This window comes from Pyrus communis, chromosome 5 (genome assembly GCF_041283825.1).
Source record: "Pyrus communis isolate YQ-2024b chromosome 5, ASM4128382v1, whole genome shotgun sequence".
Classification (NCBI taxonomy): Eukaryota; Viridiplantae; Streptophyta; class Magnoliopsida; order Rosales; family Rosaceae; genus Pyrus; species Pyrus communis.
In genome coordinates, this window is record NC_142569.1 from 17,311,599 (window position 1) to 17,332,897 (window position 21,299).

The 21,299-nt window shown below is 40.1% G+C and overlaps 1 protein-coding gene across 1 annotated transcript; it reads left to right on the top strand.

Annotated features, from left to right (window-relative positions):
- Window positions 1-520: 520 nt before the first annotated feature.
- LOC137725645 (squalene monooxygenase SE1) lies at window positions 521-3,861 on the top strand. The gene is made up of 7 exons (XM_068464402.2): window positions 521-926; window positions 1,498-1,609; window positions 1,735-1,912; window positions 2,012-2,399; window positions 2,490-2,765; window positions 2,980-3,258; window positions 3,377-3,861. Exons 1-7 carry the CDS (start codon window positions 672-674, stop codon window positions 3,479-3,481), a joined length of 1,593 nt encoding a protein of 530 aa, XP_068320503.2. The 5' UTR covers window positions 521-671; the 3' UTR covers window positions 3,482-3,861.
- The last annotated feature ends 17,438 nt before the right edge of the window (window positions 3,862-21,299 follow it).

Here is a 21,299-nt window from a genome sequence, read left to right on the forward strand (position 1 = left end):
TTGAGTTGTGTTGTTATTTTTTTTCCTCAAAGAAAAATTAACACCTATTAAGAGCATAATTATCGTAATACAATAACAACTATTATATGTACGTACATTAAAAAAATGACCTCCGATCCTTACTCAATGAATTAATTATAGAAAGATTGCGCGTATCAAAACTCCCATCCATTATGCCATTTCTTACTAAGAAAATCAATCTGAATCTATAATATAATGACGACGACGATGATGATTGTGTGCTTTATATAGTCAATCAAGTAGAGTTAAAGTCCAACAAAAACTGACCGTTCATTAGCATTATGTTGCGATTGACACCTTTAAATTGTCCACAAGTGACTCTATCTTTGTCCTCTCTCTCTATCCCACATCATTCTATCCTAGGATCACCCACACCCTACCACAACCGCACATGAATATTAAAAAATGGTCCCATAACTTCATCGGTAAGCGCCAACCCTCAAAGCTTATAGCTTTTGCCCAACAACTGTCTATATAAACGATTTCAAGTTCCCATTGCTGTCTCACAACCATAAGCACTTTCTCTCCTCTTCACATTCACAACCAAAAACCACCACGTAAGTTTACAGATTGTGAACAGCCAAAACCAAAATCCCCATTCTTCCAAATTTTCAATTTTAGCGGTATATATATTTATTTTGATATCAAAGATGGATTACCAGTATGTTCTTGGTGGGGTGTTGGTTTCTCTGCTGGGGTCTGTTTTCTTCATGATCATCAACACCACTCTCAGCGGCGGGAGGAAGAAGGTGGTCGAGAAAGATTCCCGCTGCATTAACGGAGATGGGTACGTGAGGATGCCGTCCCAGAACGGCAGTTTTCAACCGGAGATTGCCAGCGGCACGGATGTTGTCATTGTCGGTGCCGGAGTTGCCGGTGCTGCCCTTGCTTACACTCTTGGAAAGGTGACAAAATAATTCTCTCTACATATAAAATGAATGTTATGGTTTTTAAACAATTCCCAAGTTCCAAGTTCCAAGTTCTAAGTTTTAATTTTTTTTAATTTTATAAATTTAGAAATTTGATGGTGAATGAAGAAGCAGTCAAGGCTTCAAAGCCGTGTTTGGTGACAGTGAAAATTAAAAAAAAAATTGCATTTCCTTTCTTTTTGAACAGAAGACGTAGTCGTTTAATCATTATTTATTAATTAAAATGTTATTAATTTTTAAAATCTATTTCCTCAAACAAACCCAGCTGAGCAGTCAAAGCTTCAAAGCCGTGTTTTCTGACATTTTCTTTTTTATTGTTCTCTCTATTTTTAGCGAATAAGCACTTAAACTTATATTCTATGAATTTTAAATAAAAGTTTTTTCCGCCCTTTAGGGATGATGATTTCAATAGCTCAGTCCAAGCCATTTTTAGTTTCGTTTTTTACAGTGCAAATAAACTGAGAAGGCTAGTTCAGATCTTCTTTAATTTCTTGGCTAATCGTGTGAGCTTTTGAGTCTAAACATATGTTTCTCTTCCTTGTTACAGGAAGGACGCCGCGTACATGTGATCGAAAGAGATTTAAGTGAGCCAGACAGAATTGTTGGTGAGCTGTTGCAGCCTGGAGGCTATCTCAAATTGATTGAGTTGGGTCTTGCGGGTAAGCAATTGCTTAAAATTGTTTAATTGGTTTAATCTTTTTTCATATTTCTATTCCAACTGATTAATTAGTACCAAGTTTATGTTCATTGATTTTGATCAACAAGTTACATTTGTGACATGCAGACTGTGCAAATGAGTCCATTGATGCTCAGAAAGTGTTTGGTTATGCTCTTTACAAAAATGGAAATGACACAAAACTGTCTTATCCCTTGGAAAACTATACTTCAGATATCGCCGGGAGAAGTTTCCATAACGGGCGTTTCATCCAAAGAATGCGTGAAAGGGTTGCAACTCTTAAAAAGTAATTCCCATTTATCCCTGCGTTCATGATGTTTGGATTGTTTTAATTTATATAATATTTTTTAAATTGTTATTCATGTCGCTCGAATTTTCTCAACAGTGTGACACTAGAACAAGGAACTGTGACAACCCTAATTGAAGAAAAGGGCACCGTCAAGGGTGTGATGTACAAGAACAGGGCTGGAGAGGAGATGAGATCGTATGCTCCACTGACAATAGTATGCGATGGGTGCTTTTCAAATCTCCGCCGCAATCTCTGTACTCCAAAGGTTGACAATCCTTCTTGCTTCGTTGGTTTGATCTTGGAGAATTGTGACCTTCCACATGCAAACCATGGACATGTGATTTTGGGAGACCCTTCACCCATCTTATTTTACCCTATCAGTAGTACAGAGGTTCGTTGTTTAGTGGATATTCCCGGCACGAAAGTACCTTCAGTAGCTAACGGTGAAATGGCGAAGTACTTGAAAACTGTGGTGGCTCCTCAGGTATCTATCCCTTGACTTGTTAGTTTCAATTTCATTGTGACAAATATATATCAATTGAAATGAACTAATCAGACGACTTTGGTATTTCAGGTTCCCCCCCAACTCTTGAAGTCTTTTCTAGCGGCGGTCGAGAAGGGAAATATCAGAACAATGCAAAATAAAAGCATGCCTGCTACTCCTGTTCCCACTCCTGGTGCAATTTTATTGGGTGATGCATTCAACATGAGGCACCCTTTAACCGGAGGAGGAATGACTGTGGCTCTTTCAGACATTGTTCTTCTAAGGGATCTTCTTAGACCCCTAACTGATCTCAGTGATGCACCAGCTTTGTGTGAATATCTTGAATCATTCTACACATTGCGCAAGGTATAAATCATCAATCCGATATACGATGAAAAAAACAAATTTATGTCTAGACAATAAGATATGTTATGTTGTATTGTCTGACCCTAATTGAGAGTGACATTACGTATATTGATGAACAAGCACTATCTTGTATGTGAAATGTATAATGTGTCCGATTGTGTTTGTTTGTGATTTCCACCTTGCTGATAGGTGTTGTGCTTGGTTTTGTTTGCAGCCCGTCTCATCTACTATAAACACATTGGCCGGTGCCTTGTACAAGGTATTTTGTGCCTCACCTGACCCGGCAAGACAGGAAATGCGAGAAGCATGTTTCGACTATTTGAGCCTTGGAGGCATATGTTCATACGGACCTATATCGCTTCTCTCTGGGCTTAACCCTCGTCCGATCCATCTGTTTCTCCATTTCTTTGCTGTGGCAGTCTATGGAATCGGCCGCTTAATGATTCCATTCCCTACGCCTAAACGTGTATGGCTCGGGACTAGGTTGATCTTGGTATGTTCACTAAAATTGCCAATATACTTCCTCTTTATCAACATACTTGTCATTTACAAATTAATACATACGTTACTTTTCACTTGAACTAAAATTTTGTTTTTCCTTTTATTTTCAGGGTGCATCAGGAATCATATTCCCCATTATTAAGGGTGAAGGAGTTAGACAAATGTTCTTTCCTGGAACAATCCCGGCATATTACAATGCTCCTCCTCTTCAATGAAGGATCGGGAACAAGCAATATTGAAGTATACATGGAGACAAAAGAAGCATGACTGCGAAGAAATATGGTTTCAAGCAGAGCAATTCAATTCATACTCTTATTTCTGACTACCGTAGAGTAAAGTGACAACACTCATAATTAATGTACGTGATATTCATACTCTTTTGTTTTATTCTATTTCAATTAGAATCCGAAGTTATTGTTCTTTTAGTTGTGCAAGACCTTTTACACTTTCTATGTATTTTGCCTCCTACGAGGCGACGAATTGTATCAGAACTTTGTCACAAACATTTGTTGTAGTAAATTTTTGGTGATATAGTGTGATCAAATCATCTAATACTGAAGAACTTCAATGAAAACAAGTTCCCCATTTTAGTAAATTTGCTTTGTTTTAGGTTTTTATTCTTTTAGTGTTGTGCTATCTACACATTTCTTATTACCTTCCACACACACCCTGTTAAATTTTACCTTCAAGTTAATCGATCCAACGATAAAAAATTAAGAGGCGTGTGTGGAAAGTAAAAAAAGGTGTATAGATAACACCATCCTTTTTGTAACACTATATTTAAGCACTACGAGAATTAGTAGTAGGGATTAATATATGTATGAATGTCTAATAAATGGTTATTAGGGACTAATTTATATATCAATGTTTAAAAATACTAAAAAGTTATCACTTAGTAATACAGTCTGATGGTATTCCTCTTCACTTGGAAGTGAGAGGTTTTATGTTCAAATCTTGTGGATGGCGAATTCGATACCAAACTAGGTTGCCCATTGCGTGACTTAGTCGAACTCCCCCTACTTCTAGTGTAAAACTATCGATGTACTAAAAAAAAAAAAAAAACTAGAAAGTCACATATATCTGTGCCTTTTTCCATCTTAGGATTAGGGACATATTGACGTGCTAGTTGACTTTATATGTGTACTAACGTGAGGCAACAAATAAGGGAAATGAAGAAGGCTGCTCTTCAAACTAAAGTCGAAGAGCTGGAAGCTCAGAACAACAAAATAGCAATCAGGAATGAGATCCACCAAAAAAAAGTATAAGAAGGTCTTCAAGACAATCCGCGACACTAGCTTAGCCAAAAAGAGGGGCGACGTCAGAATAAGGGGAGGAAAATTGAATTTGAGCATGAGCTGTTCAAATCAAAATTGAGCAGGAAGGAAGAGGTGGAAGAGGAACCTAGTGAATGGGATCCCACATGTCAGAAGTGGCATTTCTATTAGTGGAAGAAATGAAATAAAAGAAAGCAAGGGCAAATTTGAAACTCCACTGTGCTTATGAATAGTAAACTAGTTTGTTATGAGATTTAGTTTAGATTGAATTTTGATGTGGTTCTAATATAAGTGTTTATGAGTAACTACTTTCTAAAAATTTAATTCCAAACAAGCCCTCCCAAATTATAACCACAAAAGAATTAGACATTATATGATGACAGTCTTACTCTCCTAAGGTCTTCAATTTGAAAACCTGTGAGGACCAAATGCATATCAGTCACAAGATTATGTTAGTTTAGATCCAAAAGCTTAATATATTTGACAACTTAATAAAGAAAAACCAACTTAAAATCCATGAACAATTAAAAAACCCATTTTCTTGTTTTGAGCCCAGAACGTGGTTGATGAGTTTGCTGGCAGATTTCTCCATGTTTGACTAGGAGATTGTTTCCTAGTTTCTCTTAATTTATTTTGTTTCCTAGGTTCTAAGACATTTTCTAGGAAGGATTCCAATTATAGTAGTATAAATAAGGCATTTTGGCCAGCCTTAGTTCTTCTTCTCTGTGCGATTTTTAACAGAGGAATTTAGCCAAAGCTTAGAGATTTCAGACTTTTACTTTCAAGGTGTTTTCATTCTTTATTTATTTCACTAAAATTCCTTTTGAAATCAATTATGAATTATGAATATATGTAACAACCCGTCCCTAATTTTACGACTTTCTTAATTTTAAAAAAGTGAATTGACGAAAATGCCCCTAGAGGCGAATCATTAACTTTCATTGACCATCATTTCATGACGCGTATGAGCTATTATTTTACCGTATTCATGTAGTACTCGTTGCTACAAACGCGTGGGCATAAGCAGAATCAAAATCGAAGTTACGACTAAAATTTTACGGAATTACGAACGTGAGGGTACTTTAGTAATTTTGTATTTTTGACATTTGGTCATTGATTATTCTAATATTTTGTGGTGGGATATTTTATTATTTTAATAATATTTCTGACCAGTGGGGCCCACACCTCACCCAACCTCTCATATCCTCTCTTGTTGCGTGTCCCTTCCTCATCTCACTAATCTCTCGTGCTCCCTCTTCCCTCAGACTCTCTATCTCTCCTTTCTCTGCACAGTGGCGTTGCCACTGTTCAAGATTATTTCCAGGCGATTTCTCGCCGTCCTCGATGAAGGTAAACCTCGAAAACCCCTAAATCTTCTTAGATTTTGTTTTGGAGTACGATTAGGGAAAATTTGAGATGTTTTGGAGATGTTTGGATGCATGAATCCATGCGGTGGAAGTTGCCCAGTTTTCCCACGGAGATCTGGCGGTTTTCGAGCTATTTTTCGGCCAACACTAACCATAGCGCAGCCCCATTTAGGTAGATTCTTGTTCCTCGTGTCCTTAGCTACATTTTGGTTTTGATTAAGGTTTGAACCCTAATCAGATCTTGGGAATCATTGATAATGATTCAGTTTTGAACCCTCAACGAAAAAAAAAAAAAAAAAAAAAAAAAAAAAAAAAACCAAAAAGGGGATGCAAGCCCAATCCGTGGGCCAAATGTAACCCAAATCTATGGGCCAGATCTGACCTGGATTTGCGAAATTTTCTCCAAAACCCTCCTAGGCTAATATCGACGCCCCAAGTCCATTTTTTCCATCCATTTAGTGAAATTCTGAAGTTTTAATGTAGTTGACAGGCTCGACGTCTCGGTTGACTTTTTAGGATTAACTGTTGGCTTTTTGTTGACTTATTACGAAAATTACCCAGGACTCTTCTTAGCGTATTTCGACGCCATGATTCCAAATCCGCACTCCATTTTCTCAAATTTAATCGTTTTAGTGGAGTTTTACTAATGAGTCCCAATATTATGCTGAGGTGCGATTAATATCGGAGACTCCGGCCTTCCTAGTTTGAATAACTGCGACCTCACAAGTATCTATGAGTGGGTCTTTTCTTTTATATAGTATATATATTTGTTAGTTTCCACACACACACACACACACACACACACACACACACACACACATATATATATATATATATATATATTTATTAATGAATTTTCGACGTGATTGCCATAATTAAATTAACGTTTACAAGAAATGTCGTATTGTTGGGAAATTATGAACTAATCCTATGGGATGCACATGTAAGCTTACTGTAAGGGGATGCCTTAATTAGATTTACAACTATGAATAGTATTATGTTGATTAGAATTATCAAATTATCGATTTACCTTTATATGATTATAATTACGTTATCTGCTCATCGTGTGTTACACTGGTGTTTGTACTCGCCCAGGCCAGGGCCAGGCTTCACGTGTATGTTCACATCACATCGTACGTTCACTTTGGATCCATTATAGGTTCTAGTCCTATCCTAGATTGCTATAGGCAAGTAGGACTTGTATGTGACGCGCATAGCGCCAGTACTCACGTGATTGTAGTACTAGAGCGTAAATCATTATTACACCCAATCATATTCATGTCAGAATATCTCTGCATAAACTCGTGTGTCATCATATGTCGATGAGCACTCGATATGATATATTTGTTTATGCAAAATTATGTGATTACTGGACATTAGGTGTTTATTTACGAAATACTGTGACGCATTGAATTCTTGAGATATTGCTGGCTATGGTAAGTATTTTTATACTATACGTAGTGTGTTATATTTGGAAACTATACTTGTTTACGGTGTGGGGATATTATGTTTTTGAACAGGTTTTTCAAGACTTTATTTTTAGGCCCACTCACCCTTGTTTTTTGCCCCTCCAAGTTTTAGTAGCTGAGCTTTCATGTCGACGAGGATTCTTGGAAAGTCTTGGTACAAGTGATTACCTTTGATGGTATAATTCTCATTCTACTTTTATTGTACTTTACTTATGCTCTGACATTACGTGTGAAATGGGCTTATTCCCGCTCACATGCGCACTCTTCCATTTAGACACTTCTAGGTTTAAATTTATTCACATTTTACACCTCACTACACTTTATAACTTCGCCACCTTCTAAGTGTTGGTCAGCACAGCTCGATTCGGAGTCCAGGTGGACATTCTGAGTCGAGGTGTGTCAGAGAACATGTGATATATGTTTTAAGGATTATACTGTTGGAGAGAAACTCGATCAAAATTATATCATATCATTATATTAAGTTTCATTTTTGTTTAGAATAAAAAATAGTATTCCATCAAATAATCACTTTCATTTTTTAGTTTGTAGAAACTATATATATTTGTTTCGTTGAACGCAACTTTTTAGAAGGGGAGTGGAGAGATGTCCTAACTAATCCTAAACACAAGTCTTGTGCAATGCACACGACTTATTTTGGATGGAAAACTTAACGGAGTTAAGGGTATATGACAAATTAATGATTTCTGAAAGTTGATATGACAAATCGCTTAAAAGTTTAGTTCATATGACAAATTAATAAAAATGTATAGGTTCATATGACATTTTTAATTTTTTTTTTCTTATAATAATATAACAATTGAAATCCACTAAGGCTTAAGAGTACCCTAGTTTATTTTGTTAAAAAAAAGAGTGCCCTAGTTTATAGTATTAATTAAGAAGTTGGTCAACATATTTCAACTAACTTTTTTCTAATGATCTATTAATAACTAAATGGTATAGAAACAACCAATAAAAGAATTCAATTTATTTTATCGTGCCCATAATAATAATAATTTTTTTATTTATAAAAAACTTAACTTTTATTGGTTGCGAGCAAGCGTGTTATGTGTGGGTGTATAGTTAATATAGTTTAGCATATCGATATCTTTTTACAAACCACAATATTCTGTTACAAGAAGATATAACACATTAACAATAATACAATTGCGTCATATGAACTGTAATGCATCTTCTTGTTAGCTAGATGGCAACTTCAAGAAATTAAGCAAAATAATTATAGTGCTCCCCAAATAACGACTCTGTCAACTGCCTCCCACCCACCTCTGTACAGTGGCAGTTAATGTTGACATTTACGTAAGATTAACGATGTCTTTTTCTTTTGGCTGCTACGTACGGGTGTAATCCAAAACAAAATATGTATTACTAATCACCAAGGGGCGTGAGTGTTAGATAACTGGAAATTTCTTGTGGCATGTATTAAGCATATATTACATGTTAAGCATGAAAAGAAGGGTATGTACGTGAGAAATTGTTGACCTTAAAAACTACCAAGCTTACGTGACTCACAGGCTGAGTAATTAATAAGCTAATTACGTCATTCGGTTGTGTGCGAGGCGTGCCAACTCGTCGGCTGAGCTCAGCCGGGGAGTAAATATGTTGATGTTGCGTTCAGCGCACTGCTGACTTCTTGATCTTACGACTGCGATCGAGGAAGGAACATGTCTCGGCCTTCGGGTTCTAGAGCTTGAAGACAAGGCTGCTAGTCTTGTGAAGTTCACTGATCGTCGACGCCGGGTTCGGCCACGATGATTATATTCTTAAGAGTATAAGCACGCCAAACTGGCACCAAACTATACGAACACAAGTACTTAATGGTGAATGTATGTCTTAATGATTATATTCTTAAGAGATGTATGTCTTGATGGTGAATGTGGTTCGACCGTCAGAATGCCGAACTCTAAAACTCACTTGTGAATACCCAATCATAAAATAACTCGGCATCCAATGCGCCGAGCCCAGTAATATGTAACGCCTTACTTCGCTAAGAAGGCTAATGAGACGACCTCGGTCAATAAGGATTCAAAAATCCTTCTCAACTGAGACTTGGATAGATAACCAGTTGGCCTCGACGTAGTGCTGTTTATCCAAACTGAAGGTACTCCGCGGTCGGCTGATTCTATGGCAACAATGATGTTTATCCAAACTGAAGATGTTCGCCGGTTGCCTTCACAGTGCTGTTTATATAAACTGAAGGTGTGTTGGCAGAAAAAGAAAATAAAAATATCAAGGTTGTTGAGAGGTTTTGCGTAGAGCGAGAGTTTACGCAGGGCAGTTTCTGTGCTGAATTGGAGAGGCCTTAAATGATGCACTTCCTCCTCTATTTATAACAGTGAACCTGCTCCTGGCTGAATCAAAGACGTACTCAGTATAGAACTTCTTATCCCAATCTGATTGTGACTTGGCTAGTCCTGGTTCCAATGGGTTTTTGAACTCAACTCCATAGTGAACCAGATTCATTCCCTGACTCTCAGCGCCTTCAACTTTAAGACCCCGTGTGGTATCAGGATTCAACCTTCGCCTTTATCCAAATCAATCCTTCTCGCAAAAGGACTTTGCTGAAATCGACTAAACAACTCTTGGTGCCTAGCCAGCCCATGATACCCCCGGAAGACAGCTAGGCCAAGAGTATCGGCCCAAATTGTTGCTCTCGGCCCAAATTGTCATTTTGGTCCCAAACATTGCCCCTTCGTTTCTGAGGTCTTCGGCCTATAACTCTTTGGCCGAGTTTCAACCTTGAAGAAGTAAAATCAAACCCTTAATGTATCTTTGGAAGACAACGAAAAGTCCCGAATATTCCATCCACTCAGGTGCATTTATGAAGCACGATTGCACGATCTTAATTTGTCAGATGTTCTGCCACGTGGCGATGCCTCAACCTACTCATTCTGCCATTAATAATGACATTCGAAATCTGTAACCATTGAATTGTCTTTTCGTCATTAACTTCGTTGTCATATGCAAACGTGCATCCTTAATCCGCGAGTTCTTCGGTCTCTTTACTTGGATTCTTTGAATATCCATCATGATTACAAAATCCTCTTATTGATTTTACACCCCCAAATATTGCTGATCTTCCACCTAAAACACCTATAAATACTCTGCTATCCTTCACTCAAATTTTTACACTTTCAAAATTCTCAAATCTTATTGTCAACTGCTTTTAAACCCAGAAAAGCCAACCTTCCCAACAAACCTTCATCTTCTTCTAAAACCCAAAAAAACCTTCATCTTCTACAATGGTTGCCAATACCATTATCACCAAGTTGGTAGAGGAATGCATCAATTGTCAAAGCATCACTGATCGAAACAGTATCAAAACCATCCGATTTGGGGATGAGCCAACTATTGCCCATCAAACCCTCTGCCTATTGTTCAAAGATGATGTCCTAGAAGTGATCACCGAAATGCTCAAGGACCATTGCCTGAAACCCTTATTCCAAGGGTATGATTGGTCAAAATGGAATTGGCCAGACCCCAAGGAGTTTGGCCTTCGACCACTGCGGCCTGGGCTACTTGGGTCACTCGGCTGGAGCTACATTTCGGCAATGAATGGAAATCTCTTGGCATTTTTGGCGCTATCAAACTCTCGACCAACGAGATAAACTTGGATCGAGAACTCGTGATGGCTGCTCTGAGCTTTTGGTGCTCGGCCACCATTATGATGGTCATTCCCCTCGGTCCCCTTGGCTTAACAGTGATGAACATCATAGCTATACTTGACACCTCTCAAATCGGCGTCCTAATCAACAATTCTCTCTCCGGGTATAAATTTGACCTGGACTTGAAGACCATTTTCAAGGACCGTGCCGTCAAAGCCCTAACAAAGGAAAACCAAAAACCGCCAAGGGAAGAATCGCAAAAACTACACAAAAACTTCTTCAACTACAACACCCTAATCACTCACTTCGCAGGCTCAAAAAGGGAAGATCTTAAAAATGGTGAACATGGGGCCTTCTTATTCTACTGGTACAACAAATATATATTTTTTGCCAAGTCGAATAAATGCATGGCCGAGAATATGCCTACGCAGAAGCCCTGGCCAGCGGTTCTTGCCAATTTCACCAGGTGCTTGGCCGAGACTATAGTGGGGAAAGTTAACCCCCATCAAAACAGCCCTCTCTAGGTTTTTTAGGTTTATTTCTCAATGATGTGGCCAAACCTTGAAAGCTTCAAATCTTCCGAAGTCATATGCCTTAAGCAGGCCTCACGACCCATTCATCCCCACTAGGCTGAAGAGATCTTCAAATATTTCTTCGGCTTAAAAGACTTATCGGACGACGAATTCCAGATTTGCCGTCGACGAACGTACCTCTCTTCCATTATCCTTCCAACATCAGCATGGGAAGACGTCGAAGAAGCTGATCTTCGAAATTCCTAGGGTTCACTTATCATTACTCGTGACCTGCCCTATGGTTGCGAAGCTCGATGAGGAAGCTGGGAAGTCTATCACCCCAATTTCTTGGCTCGTCAACTGGGTTATCTTCAAGGATGCCCTATGCCATTTCTTACTTCTCTCTCCCTCTTGAGCCGACTACACTTCTCCGGTTCTTCAGAGAAAGAATGCGACATAGTCGAGAAGGATTTCAAAGAACGGTGCGCTAAATTCCGTCTTCGGTCGAAAACTCCAGAATCTCGATGTGTTAACATCTTTGCCAATTGGCAAGGTACTTACACTAATGACTTCTTTATTATTTCGGTCGAGGAAGTTTCCGAGAAACTTTTTGGCGACCGCGTTAAAAAGACTCTCGGCCCAAGGTATACAGATTTCTTTTTTACTTTTCTTGCTTGTTTATTTCAAACTTTTTTTTTATTCAATTTGTGTTTTCAGGTAGCCGAACCATAAAGAGGGCCGAGGTGATTGTGATGGTCGCGGCCAGCTGTCGTGCCAACCCCGTCAAGCAAACTGTCTCGCTCAGATGTCTAGCCGGCTGTTGAAGCATTCTAGTCGAAAAAACGTGTTAAAACATTGGCAAAGAAAGGGGAACGGGAGATCCATGTCATCTCTAGCCAAACCACAAGAGCAACTACTCCCAATGCCTATTTCCATTCCCTTGCCGTCAAGGTCTTGGCTGTGATGCAGCGAGACTTGGTGACTGAACCGGTCACAAATCTGGCTGTCGAAGAGCCTGTAACTTTAACACCGGCCACTGCTCATGTCGAAGGCGACCCAGTGGTTGCTTCTTCAGAGAGGGCAGATTCTGTAACCAAGAAAAAGCTCCGCCCGAATCCCAAAAAGGCTTCAACAATCATCCTAGAAGAAGAGGTATACAATTTCATAATGTTTCTTCTATCTCGAACTCCTTGCCTAACGACCAATCTATTGTCTAGGAGGATGAAAGCGAATGGCCCTTCTTGGTAAAACATCCTCAACTAGCCAAACTGCCAACCATCACTCCTCAACCAGCAGTCGAGGCAACGGATCAAATTGTGCTCCAGTAACTGAAGCAGATTCGGGGGCATGAAACGACACTACTTATCGAGCCAGAGGCGACAACTGAGACGCCGATTCATCCCCAGGACCTAAATCTTAATATCCCTCCCTAGGACGTTACTTCCACCTTTGTAAGAAATGTTATTGTGTCCCCTTTTTCAATTCATAACCATTGAATTCTGAACCAAGAGTAAACAAGAAAATGCCAGGTGCCTGATCGTTCATTTCACCGACAATTTTACCTACCGAAGGGTGTTATTTATATTTCTTGGCCGCCTCAGTGGCCATCGAATGTAGATAGCCTCCATCAACCACTTGAATTAAAAGGCTCTCTTAAATACTGGGCTCGGCCACTTAGTTTTCTAGGTTCAAGCAACGAACCAACAGACATGGCTAAGATCTCATCTTGGCAAGTTTGTCACGACTTCCTTATCTGCTATTCTTTTTGCATTCTTCTTTACTAACTTCTTCTTTGTCCAGCCTTCATGGGAAGTTAAGCGCGACGCTCTTCTCTTGAGTACATCTGGAATAGTTGGGCCTTCTGTCACGTAGCCGACCCTTCCGCAACCGTGGCTGAATCCAATGCCTTTGTCAAGTTGCAGGAACTTCTGTCCCTTTCGGCCACATAAGTCCTTCAATGTAAAAGGCTTTAATTCTGTAGGAGAGTGCCTAAACAATCTTGCAGCTGGTGGCTCGCTGAGCACCGAAAATGTTGTCCACTTGTCTAATAACCTGGAACGGACCGAGTAATACTTTACTACTTTTGAAAAGGTTTTCCAGGCTGAAGACAACCTAAAGGCTGCAAAGGTCGTTCATGAAGCTAGTCGGCCAGAGGTTGAGGCCATAAAAATAAAGAAAACGCGGCTGGCCGACCTTGATCATCAAATTGCCGACCTTCAACTACAAAGGTTGCTCGTCGCTTCAGAACTTGAAAAGGATTTTGAAGCGAATAAGGCTCGACTAACAGACTTCATAACTAGCACAAAACAGATACATTAACTTCAGCTTGATAAAAGAACAAGGCAAGCCGAAGTCACAATGGGTGAAGTAAGGTGGTAGGAGCTGAAGGCCGCTCTTGAAGCCTTATTTCCCCCTTAGGATTTTGGCTTTAGTAATCAACTGTTAGAATCTTTTGTAACTTCACTTGTACATTTTTTTGCAAAATTAATGAAATGAACTTTTTATTCTCACATTTCCCAAGTGACTGGATAGTATTTCTTTAAAAATTCCCATTGATTGGTAGTTTATGAATTAGACTGGTTCGGTCTTTAAGATGGTTTTATCCCTTGCCGAAAACTTTGTGGATGACAAACGGTTCTTCCCAATTCGACGACCATTTCCCAAATCTAGGATCTTTGATTCCTACGGGCAACATGGTTTGCCAAACTAACTCTCCATCGCCGAAAGTTTTTTGTTTGACTCGTTGATTATAGGCGCGCTCGACAATCTTTTTCTGTGCCACCAATAAATTAAAAGCACCAAGCTGAACTTTCTCCAAGTCTTCCAACTCTTGCCTCATGGCCTGATTATATTCGGCACTAAACAAACTACTTTGCTCGATTACTCGCAATGAATTTATACTTAACTCGACCGGTAGCATAACATCGTGTTCATAAGTTAACGCATACAGGGTCGTCTTCGTTGCTGACCGAAATGAAATCTGATATGCCCATAAAGCCTCGTTCAACTTTAAATGCCACATGCCAGGCTTTTCTTTTATCATTTTTTCGAGAATGCCGATCAAAACTTTATTACTTGCTTCGGCTTGTCCATTTGCTTGTAGGTAATATGGCGTGGATTGCTCGAGTTGGATTGTCAACTTCGCCGTATATTCTTTGAACCTATCGGTTATAAAGATTGTGCCGTTGTCAGTTATGATTGTTTCTGGTACGCTGAATTTGGTCACAACGTTTTCTTCTCCAAAATTGCAAACTACCTTGGATGTTAACTCGGCATACGATTTTACTTCGACCCATTTGGTGAAGTAGTCTGTTGAAACAAGTATCCACGCATGTTTAGTTGACCTAGAAGACGACGTAATTTTGCCGATTATGTACATGGCCCATCCTCTGAACGGCCAAGGTTTGTTGACCGAGTGAAGTAGTTTGGCTGGGATTTTTTGGATAGGCCAATGAATTTGACATTGTACACATTTTCGTGCGTACTCGATACAATCTTTCAATATACTAGGCCAAAAATATCTGTGTTGACGAAGCAACTAATGCATATTGTGTCTAGATTGATGAGCTCCACAGATTCCTTCGTGTACTTCTGCAATTGCTTGGGTAGCCTCTTGCGGCCGAGGCACAGTAACAATAAACCATCCTCACATTTCTGATACAACTCATTCTGGTATGACACATAGTTTGTGGCATGGACCCTTGTCTTCTGGTCGTGTTTGTCACTAGGTTATCGAGATATCCCATAATCGACGTTCTCTAATCGTCTGGTAATGTTTCGACATCGCAAACATCTACATAAACCTCTCGTTCCAACAATGTAGGTAAGGACATGACTCGTGTACGGATCACGCGATCTTGTTTGAAAACTTGGTGATTAACTAGGGCTGGGTACGGTCGTCGTACTACTTGTATTATCCGACCTAGTTTGCCTCCCGGGAGTTGAGCTCCAGAGGCTATTTATGCCAGTTCGTCTGCATCAGTGTTTTGAACACGCGAGATGTGCTCAAATGTGATTCCCTCAAATGACTCGGCTAAATAATTGGCAACCATGTGATAGAGCGCCAAAGTATAACTCATGCAACAAAAAGTGCGATTAAGTTGGTTAATTAGAAGTTCTAAATCACCAAGGACGAAGACGCGAGTTGCTCTTAAGTCATGAATGACGTTAAGGATAATGATAAAAGCTTCATACTCAGCTTGATTATTCGTACAATTGAAATCTAGCTTGAGAGAGAAATACTAGCGGTAGTGATCTGGGGATTGGCTGACAATACCAACACCACCCGAGGCCGAGGTACTAGAACCATCAAAGTACATCGTCCAATAATTATCACGTGTTTCGACCAGCCGATTTTGACTTCATTGCCCCCAAAACCATATGGAGAGGGGTGTTGGGCTAAAAAATCGGCTAGTGCTTACCCTTTGATTGATTTTTGGGGCACATATTGCAAACTGAACTCGGACAATGCCATTGTCCACTTCCCAATTCGGCCTTTTACGAGTGAGCATGTAACAAATGACATCTGTCTAGGTGATGACATGCGTAACTGATTGGAGCATGTAATGTCGAAGTTTTGACGCAGTGAAAAACAAAGCCAAACAAAGCCTATTGACAGGTGAATAATTGATCTCAGGCGAATTCGGATTCCGACTGAGATAGAAGATAGCCTGTTCACATCCGACATTGTTGTCTTGTTCATGGGGGCAACCGATAGACTATTCGACCGTCGAAATGTAAGTGGGGTTGTACAAGGATAGGTGGGGTTGTAAGGGAAACCTTGATTTGCATGGAAGTCGTTTGATGTTCTTCGCGCCATTCGAACTTATCCGAATCCTTGAGTTTCAAAAGCGTAGAGAACGCCTTCATTTTTTCTACTGAATTAGTTATGAAACGGCGGAGAAAATTTATCTTGTCGAGTAAAGATTGGAGTTGCTTTTTAGTCGTCAGCATCGATGATTGCTCGAGCCTTATTTGTGTCCACCTCGATACCACGATGGTGTACAAGAAAACCCAAGAAGTGACCAGCTGATACACCGTAGGCGCACTTGGCCAGGTTCATTTTGAGATTATGTTGGCGCATACGAAGGAAAACTTGCTGAAGATCATCTAGATGCGTTTGGCGACCCTTCAATTTAACTACTACATCATCAATATATACTTTTATAACCGTACCAATCAGGTCATGAAAGATGGTATTCATAGCACGTTGGTATGTGGCACTAGCATTTTTAAGGCCAAATGGCATGACAACCCACTCATAAGTCCCAAGTGCCCCTGGGTAGTGAAAAATATTTTTGTGAACATCGGCTTCGCGATAAAGATCTGATTGTAGCCAGTATGGATATCCATGAAGGACAACATTTCATGATTGGTTGCAGCGTCAATTAACAAATATGAGGTTAGCATTGGATATTCATCTTCGGTGGTTGCCAAATTCAAATTATGAAGATCGATGCAAATGCGTAGAGCGCCGCTTTTCTTTAACATTGGTACGATATTCGCTAACCATTTGACGTATCGAGCTATCCGAATAAACCTGGCTTTTAAAAGCCAAACTAGTTCGTCTTTTATGCCGAGTTGTACTTCGATCGAGAATCACCGAGGGTGTTGGTGAAAAAGCTTACAACTAACTTTGATACGTAATTCATGCTCAACGAGAGTTTGATCTAGACTAGGCATCTTATGGTAACTCCAAGCAAAACAATCTTTAAATTCGTTTAGTAACTTACAAAGGTCAGTTTTCATGGGTTGGGGTAACAAAGCACTAATACATAATGGTCGAGGGTCATCGACCATTCCAACATTTATTTCCTTTAGTGGGTCTTTGACTTGGGTCGACTGTCTTCGAGTTTGGCCGGGCAGCTTGGACTTTGTTAAGGGAAAAGACGGGACCATTATCTCATTCGACGAGAAACTCCACGAGGTTTACGCCTGAATTCGATTGTTTGGAAATCGTATACCAATGGGCCAGCAATCGTTCCATAGTGGATGAAACCGTGGCCCGACGTTCGACGTGTTTGGTATCAAACATCGAGATCGGTAATGAAGTCAGCCAATTCGAGTCTCACCGAATCTTGGTGAATAGTCTTGGTGCCAACCTCAATGGTTTTTTGAACCAAAATCCTAGTCAGTCGTCCTTCATCGTTGAGATCGTGCAAGGTGATATAACCGACGTAGTCATCGTAGTAACGCGCTTGGATCAGGTTAGCTTTGAATGGCTGATTGTCGGCTGGATGAACCATGACAGATTTGTCGTCCCAGAAAATAAGGACTTAATATAATGATGAAGGGATACAACCTGTTTGATGGATCCAATCTCGACCTAGCAATGCATTATATTCGATATTTGAATTGACTATGAAAAATGCAGTCATGTGATTACGACCTCCGATATTGACTTCTAACGGAAGTACACCTTTAGTTAGGGATTTGTCTTCGACGAAGCTACTCATGGTAACCCCTGATGGAATAAGTTCGTCGTTAGAGTGACGTAATGCTTTCATGATGGATACCAGCATGATATTGACCCTTGCTCCGCAGTTTATGGATGGAGATTGGCTGAGGAAGAGTAGGGAAACAGCTCAACAAGAGCCGCTTTGAGTTTGCCTTCTTTGCTTACTTGCTCTTCTTTTTCCATGACGAAGTCGACTTGCATTACTTCTTCAGCAACCACATCACCATCCAAGAAATTTGGTTAGGACCTGGTTGGCTGAAATTCAGTCGGTAGAATGTGGACTATGCTAATTTCTATGATGTCGAAAACCGAAGGGCCCATTGGGTCATGGTCGTCGTCTTCCGGACTACTGAGCAAAGTATCTTATTTTTTTAGTGTCCTTGACCTGATCATTTTTCTTTTCAAGTAACTGTTCCTGTGGTGCATTCAACGAACCTATTTCATTCTAATTGTTATCTTCATGCTTGCTCGACGGTGGAGACCGGTCTTATCTTTGCGACACCTTACGGGCACCCTCCTGATAGGCAATTCGGGCATACCTCGTGTCTAAGTAGGCATCTGACGGTGCCACGTGCTCTTTCTCATCGGCTGTCAGGCCGAAAAAAGACATGGCTGAGAAAACTTCAAAATGGTATCATAAATATTGGAAGTCTTCGAGAGAGGAATGAAGCTCGGTGGTAACTATATCAGTATATAGATTGACCTCGAAGCTGAGAAATCGAGCTTCATGTATATGCTGGAACCTAGCCTTCATCCCTGAATCGGTGGTATTTTGAATAATCTGCTCGGCATCAGGGCACGTTAGTGCTAGATCAAGAGCCTCTTGACACTCCTTTGGTAGGCCATATAGGTCGTTAACAAAATATTTCTTGTGAAACTCTTGCATGTACTCTAAGGCTTCGCTGAGAAATGGGGTGTTTAGATTTCATCGAACTTTTATTAATGGCTTTTATGAAGGCAATGGAGGAAGTTTGCTTTCATCTTCATTCCTAAGTGTTTGAAACGAGCCTTTATCTTCCTAGGCCGAAGAAAAAGTTTAATGCGCTTTTCAGATTCTTCTATTGTGGTCTCAAAATCGTGATTGATCACCTTCTTTCCCTGAAGTAATTCGGCCATGATTGTTGGGGGTTGTCTGTCATTTTCATTATCTGTTATTTCTTTCGGCTGTCATTTGGTAGCCGAGGTAGCCTGAGTCGTTTGTCGATGGGCTATGCAATCTATTCGCTGGCACCAGCATTTCTATGATTTAGAGAGTGTTATATACACATCGGTAGGAGAATTGTAACTATACCACCGTTGGTCAGGTGGCTCAGGCGACTTAAAAGTATTTTGGCTCACGGAAGAACTCGGGCTGTTAGAGTTGCGTGCATAATAGTCCTCATTATAAAATGGTGTGTTGAAATCAAGGCATCGTTTGGCTAAATGTGGCTCATCGATCCGTGCTTGAAGGTCGAGCCTATCCAAAACTCTTTGACGTTGGCCTGCGCAGAGAACTTTTTGAGGTGTGTTGCGGCTGTAAGAGGCGGTCGTTGTATTGTTGACTGAGGTGGTTTCTTATTTGGCTCGGTGAAGATGACGTTTACCTTACACCGAGTACATAAAATCACCAGCCTATTCGCTTCATCTGTGCTGGAGTCTAACATGGGCTCGACGACAGCTGGTCTCGAAAAATCTCTAGGTGGCACGTTTGAAATAAATCAATCTTGAGCCATGGTCGAGATTTCTGCTTTGGGATGTGTTGCATTGGAACAAACTCGGCCTTTCCTTTGCCTTTATTTTTAGACCGACAAGCATCTACCTTGTTTATTGTCGCCATAGGAAATGGGTCGATGTTGATGCCCATTTTATTTTCTAGAAACTTGAGTTTACCATTATTAATCTAGCTTTGGATGGCGTCTCGAAAAATGACACAGTTGTTTGTCCTGTCGCTGTTTTGATGGGAGGCTCTTCAGGGGCCCAGCGAGTCTTGACATCTTTGGGATTGGCATGAGCCAATGCCTTGCATATATATGGTTTGTCGATTATTAACTCGGCTGCGTCTATACTGGTATATTCTTCAGCTTCGGCCGACACATAACTGATTGTGGGGTTTTTGTAAATTATTCCTTTAGACGGGGACTTTGAAGCATTCTCTTCTCGGAGTAAATATTCATATTGCTCGACATGTTGAGCTAGTTTGTACATGTCACAGAAGTTTGCCCCCAGGAATTTCATTTTGTACTCCACGTCCAGCCCATTCAAAGCGAGCTTAACAAATTTAACTTTAGGGAAAGGTATAGGCACCAATTTCTGCTCGATTTAAACCTTTTAAGATAATCCATCAGTGACCCATCAGATACTTGAGCCATCCTAGCCAATGAAGAAACTAACATTTCCATCCCCGGCCGATAGAATTGCTCATGGAATTTTTCGACCAGTTCCTCCCAACTTTGGATGGAGTTAGGTGGGAGGTTAATGTACCATTCGAATACCAAGCCTGTCAAGGAGAAGTTGAATAGTAACAATTTATGGAAGTCACTATTAACATCTCTGCATTGTGCAGTGAACCGAGCTACATGTTCTAACAAGGACAAGGACAATTCTTCAGCAAAAAGGCTGAAATCTGGGATCTTAAAGCCTTTAGGATATTTGAACTTTTCTACATAAGCTGGGTATGGATGGATGAATTTTAGGAACTTCGGCCCCTTTTTCAAGGCTGAATTGATCATTCTTTGGATGTCAATCATATCGACGGATGTTGTTTCGACTGGTCGGATCCGTCTAATCTACTGCTTGATCTTCCTCTTTTTTCCAAGTCGATCGCTTTGAGCTGAGCAGACCCTATTTCGGCCTGTAGCGTTGATAACATATTACTCTTAAGTGGAAGTTGTCGAGAATGATCGGCTGGTCCGCCATCGTAAGCTTTACTAACCAATAGTTCGAACAATTTTTTGTGTGCATCACCATTATTGCGTATCACCTCAAGTATATTTTTTTACTTCTTGACTGAAATTCTGAGATTGCTCTTCAAGACTTCTTCGGATAAACGATCTAGTTGGTGGATCAGAACCTTCACCATCATCCTCATCACAATCCTCGATTATTTGTTCAACAAAAATTCCTTTTGTCGCTTTGGTGGTGATTTCCGCATCACTAGCCTATCCACCGAGACTGACTTCATTTTCTCGACGTCTTGTACTAGTGGCTTCGGGTGTGACGGCAGTATGAAGATTCTATGCTTATGACATGCCATCATGATCTGGGTTTTGCATCATAGGTGGAAGGTTAGTCGTTGATTTACCTATCCCTATTTTCTTTTTTACTGATCGTGTCTTAATGGTCATGAACTTCGTAG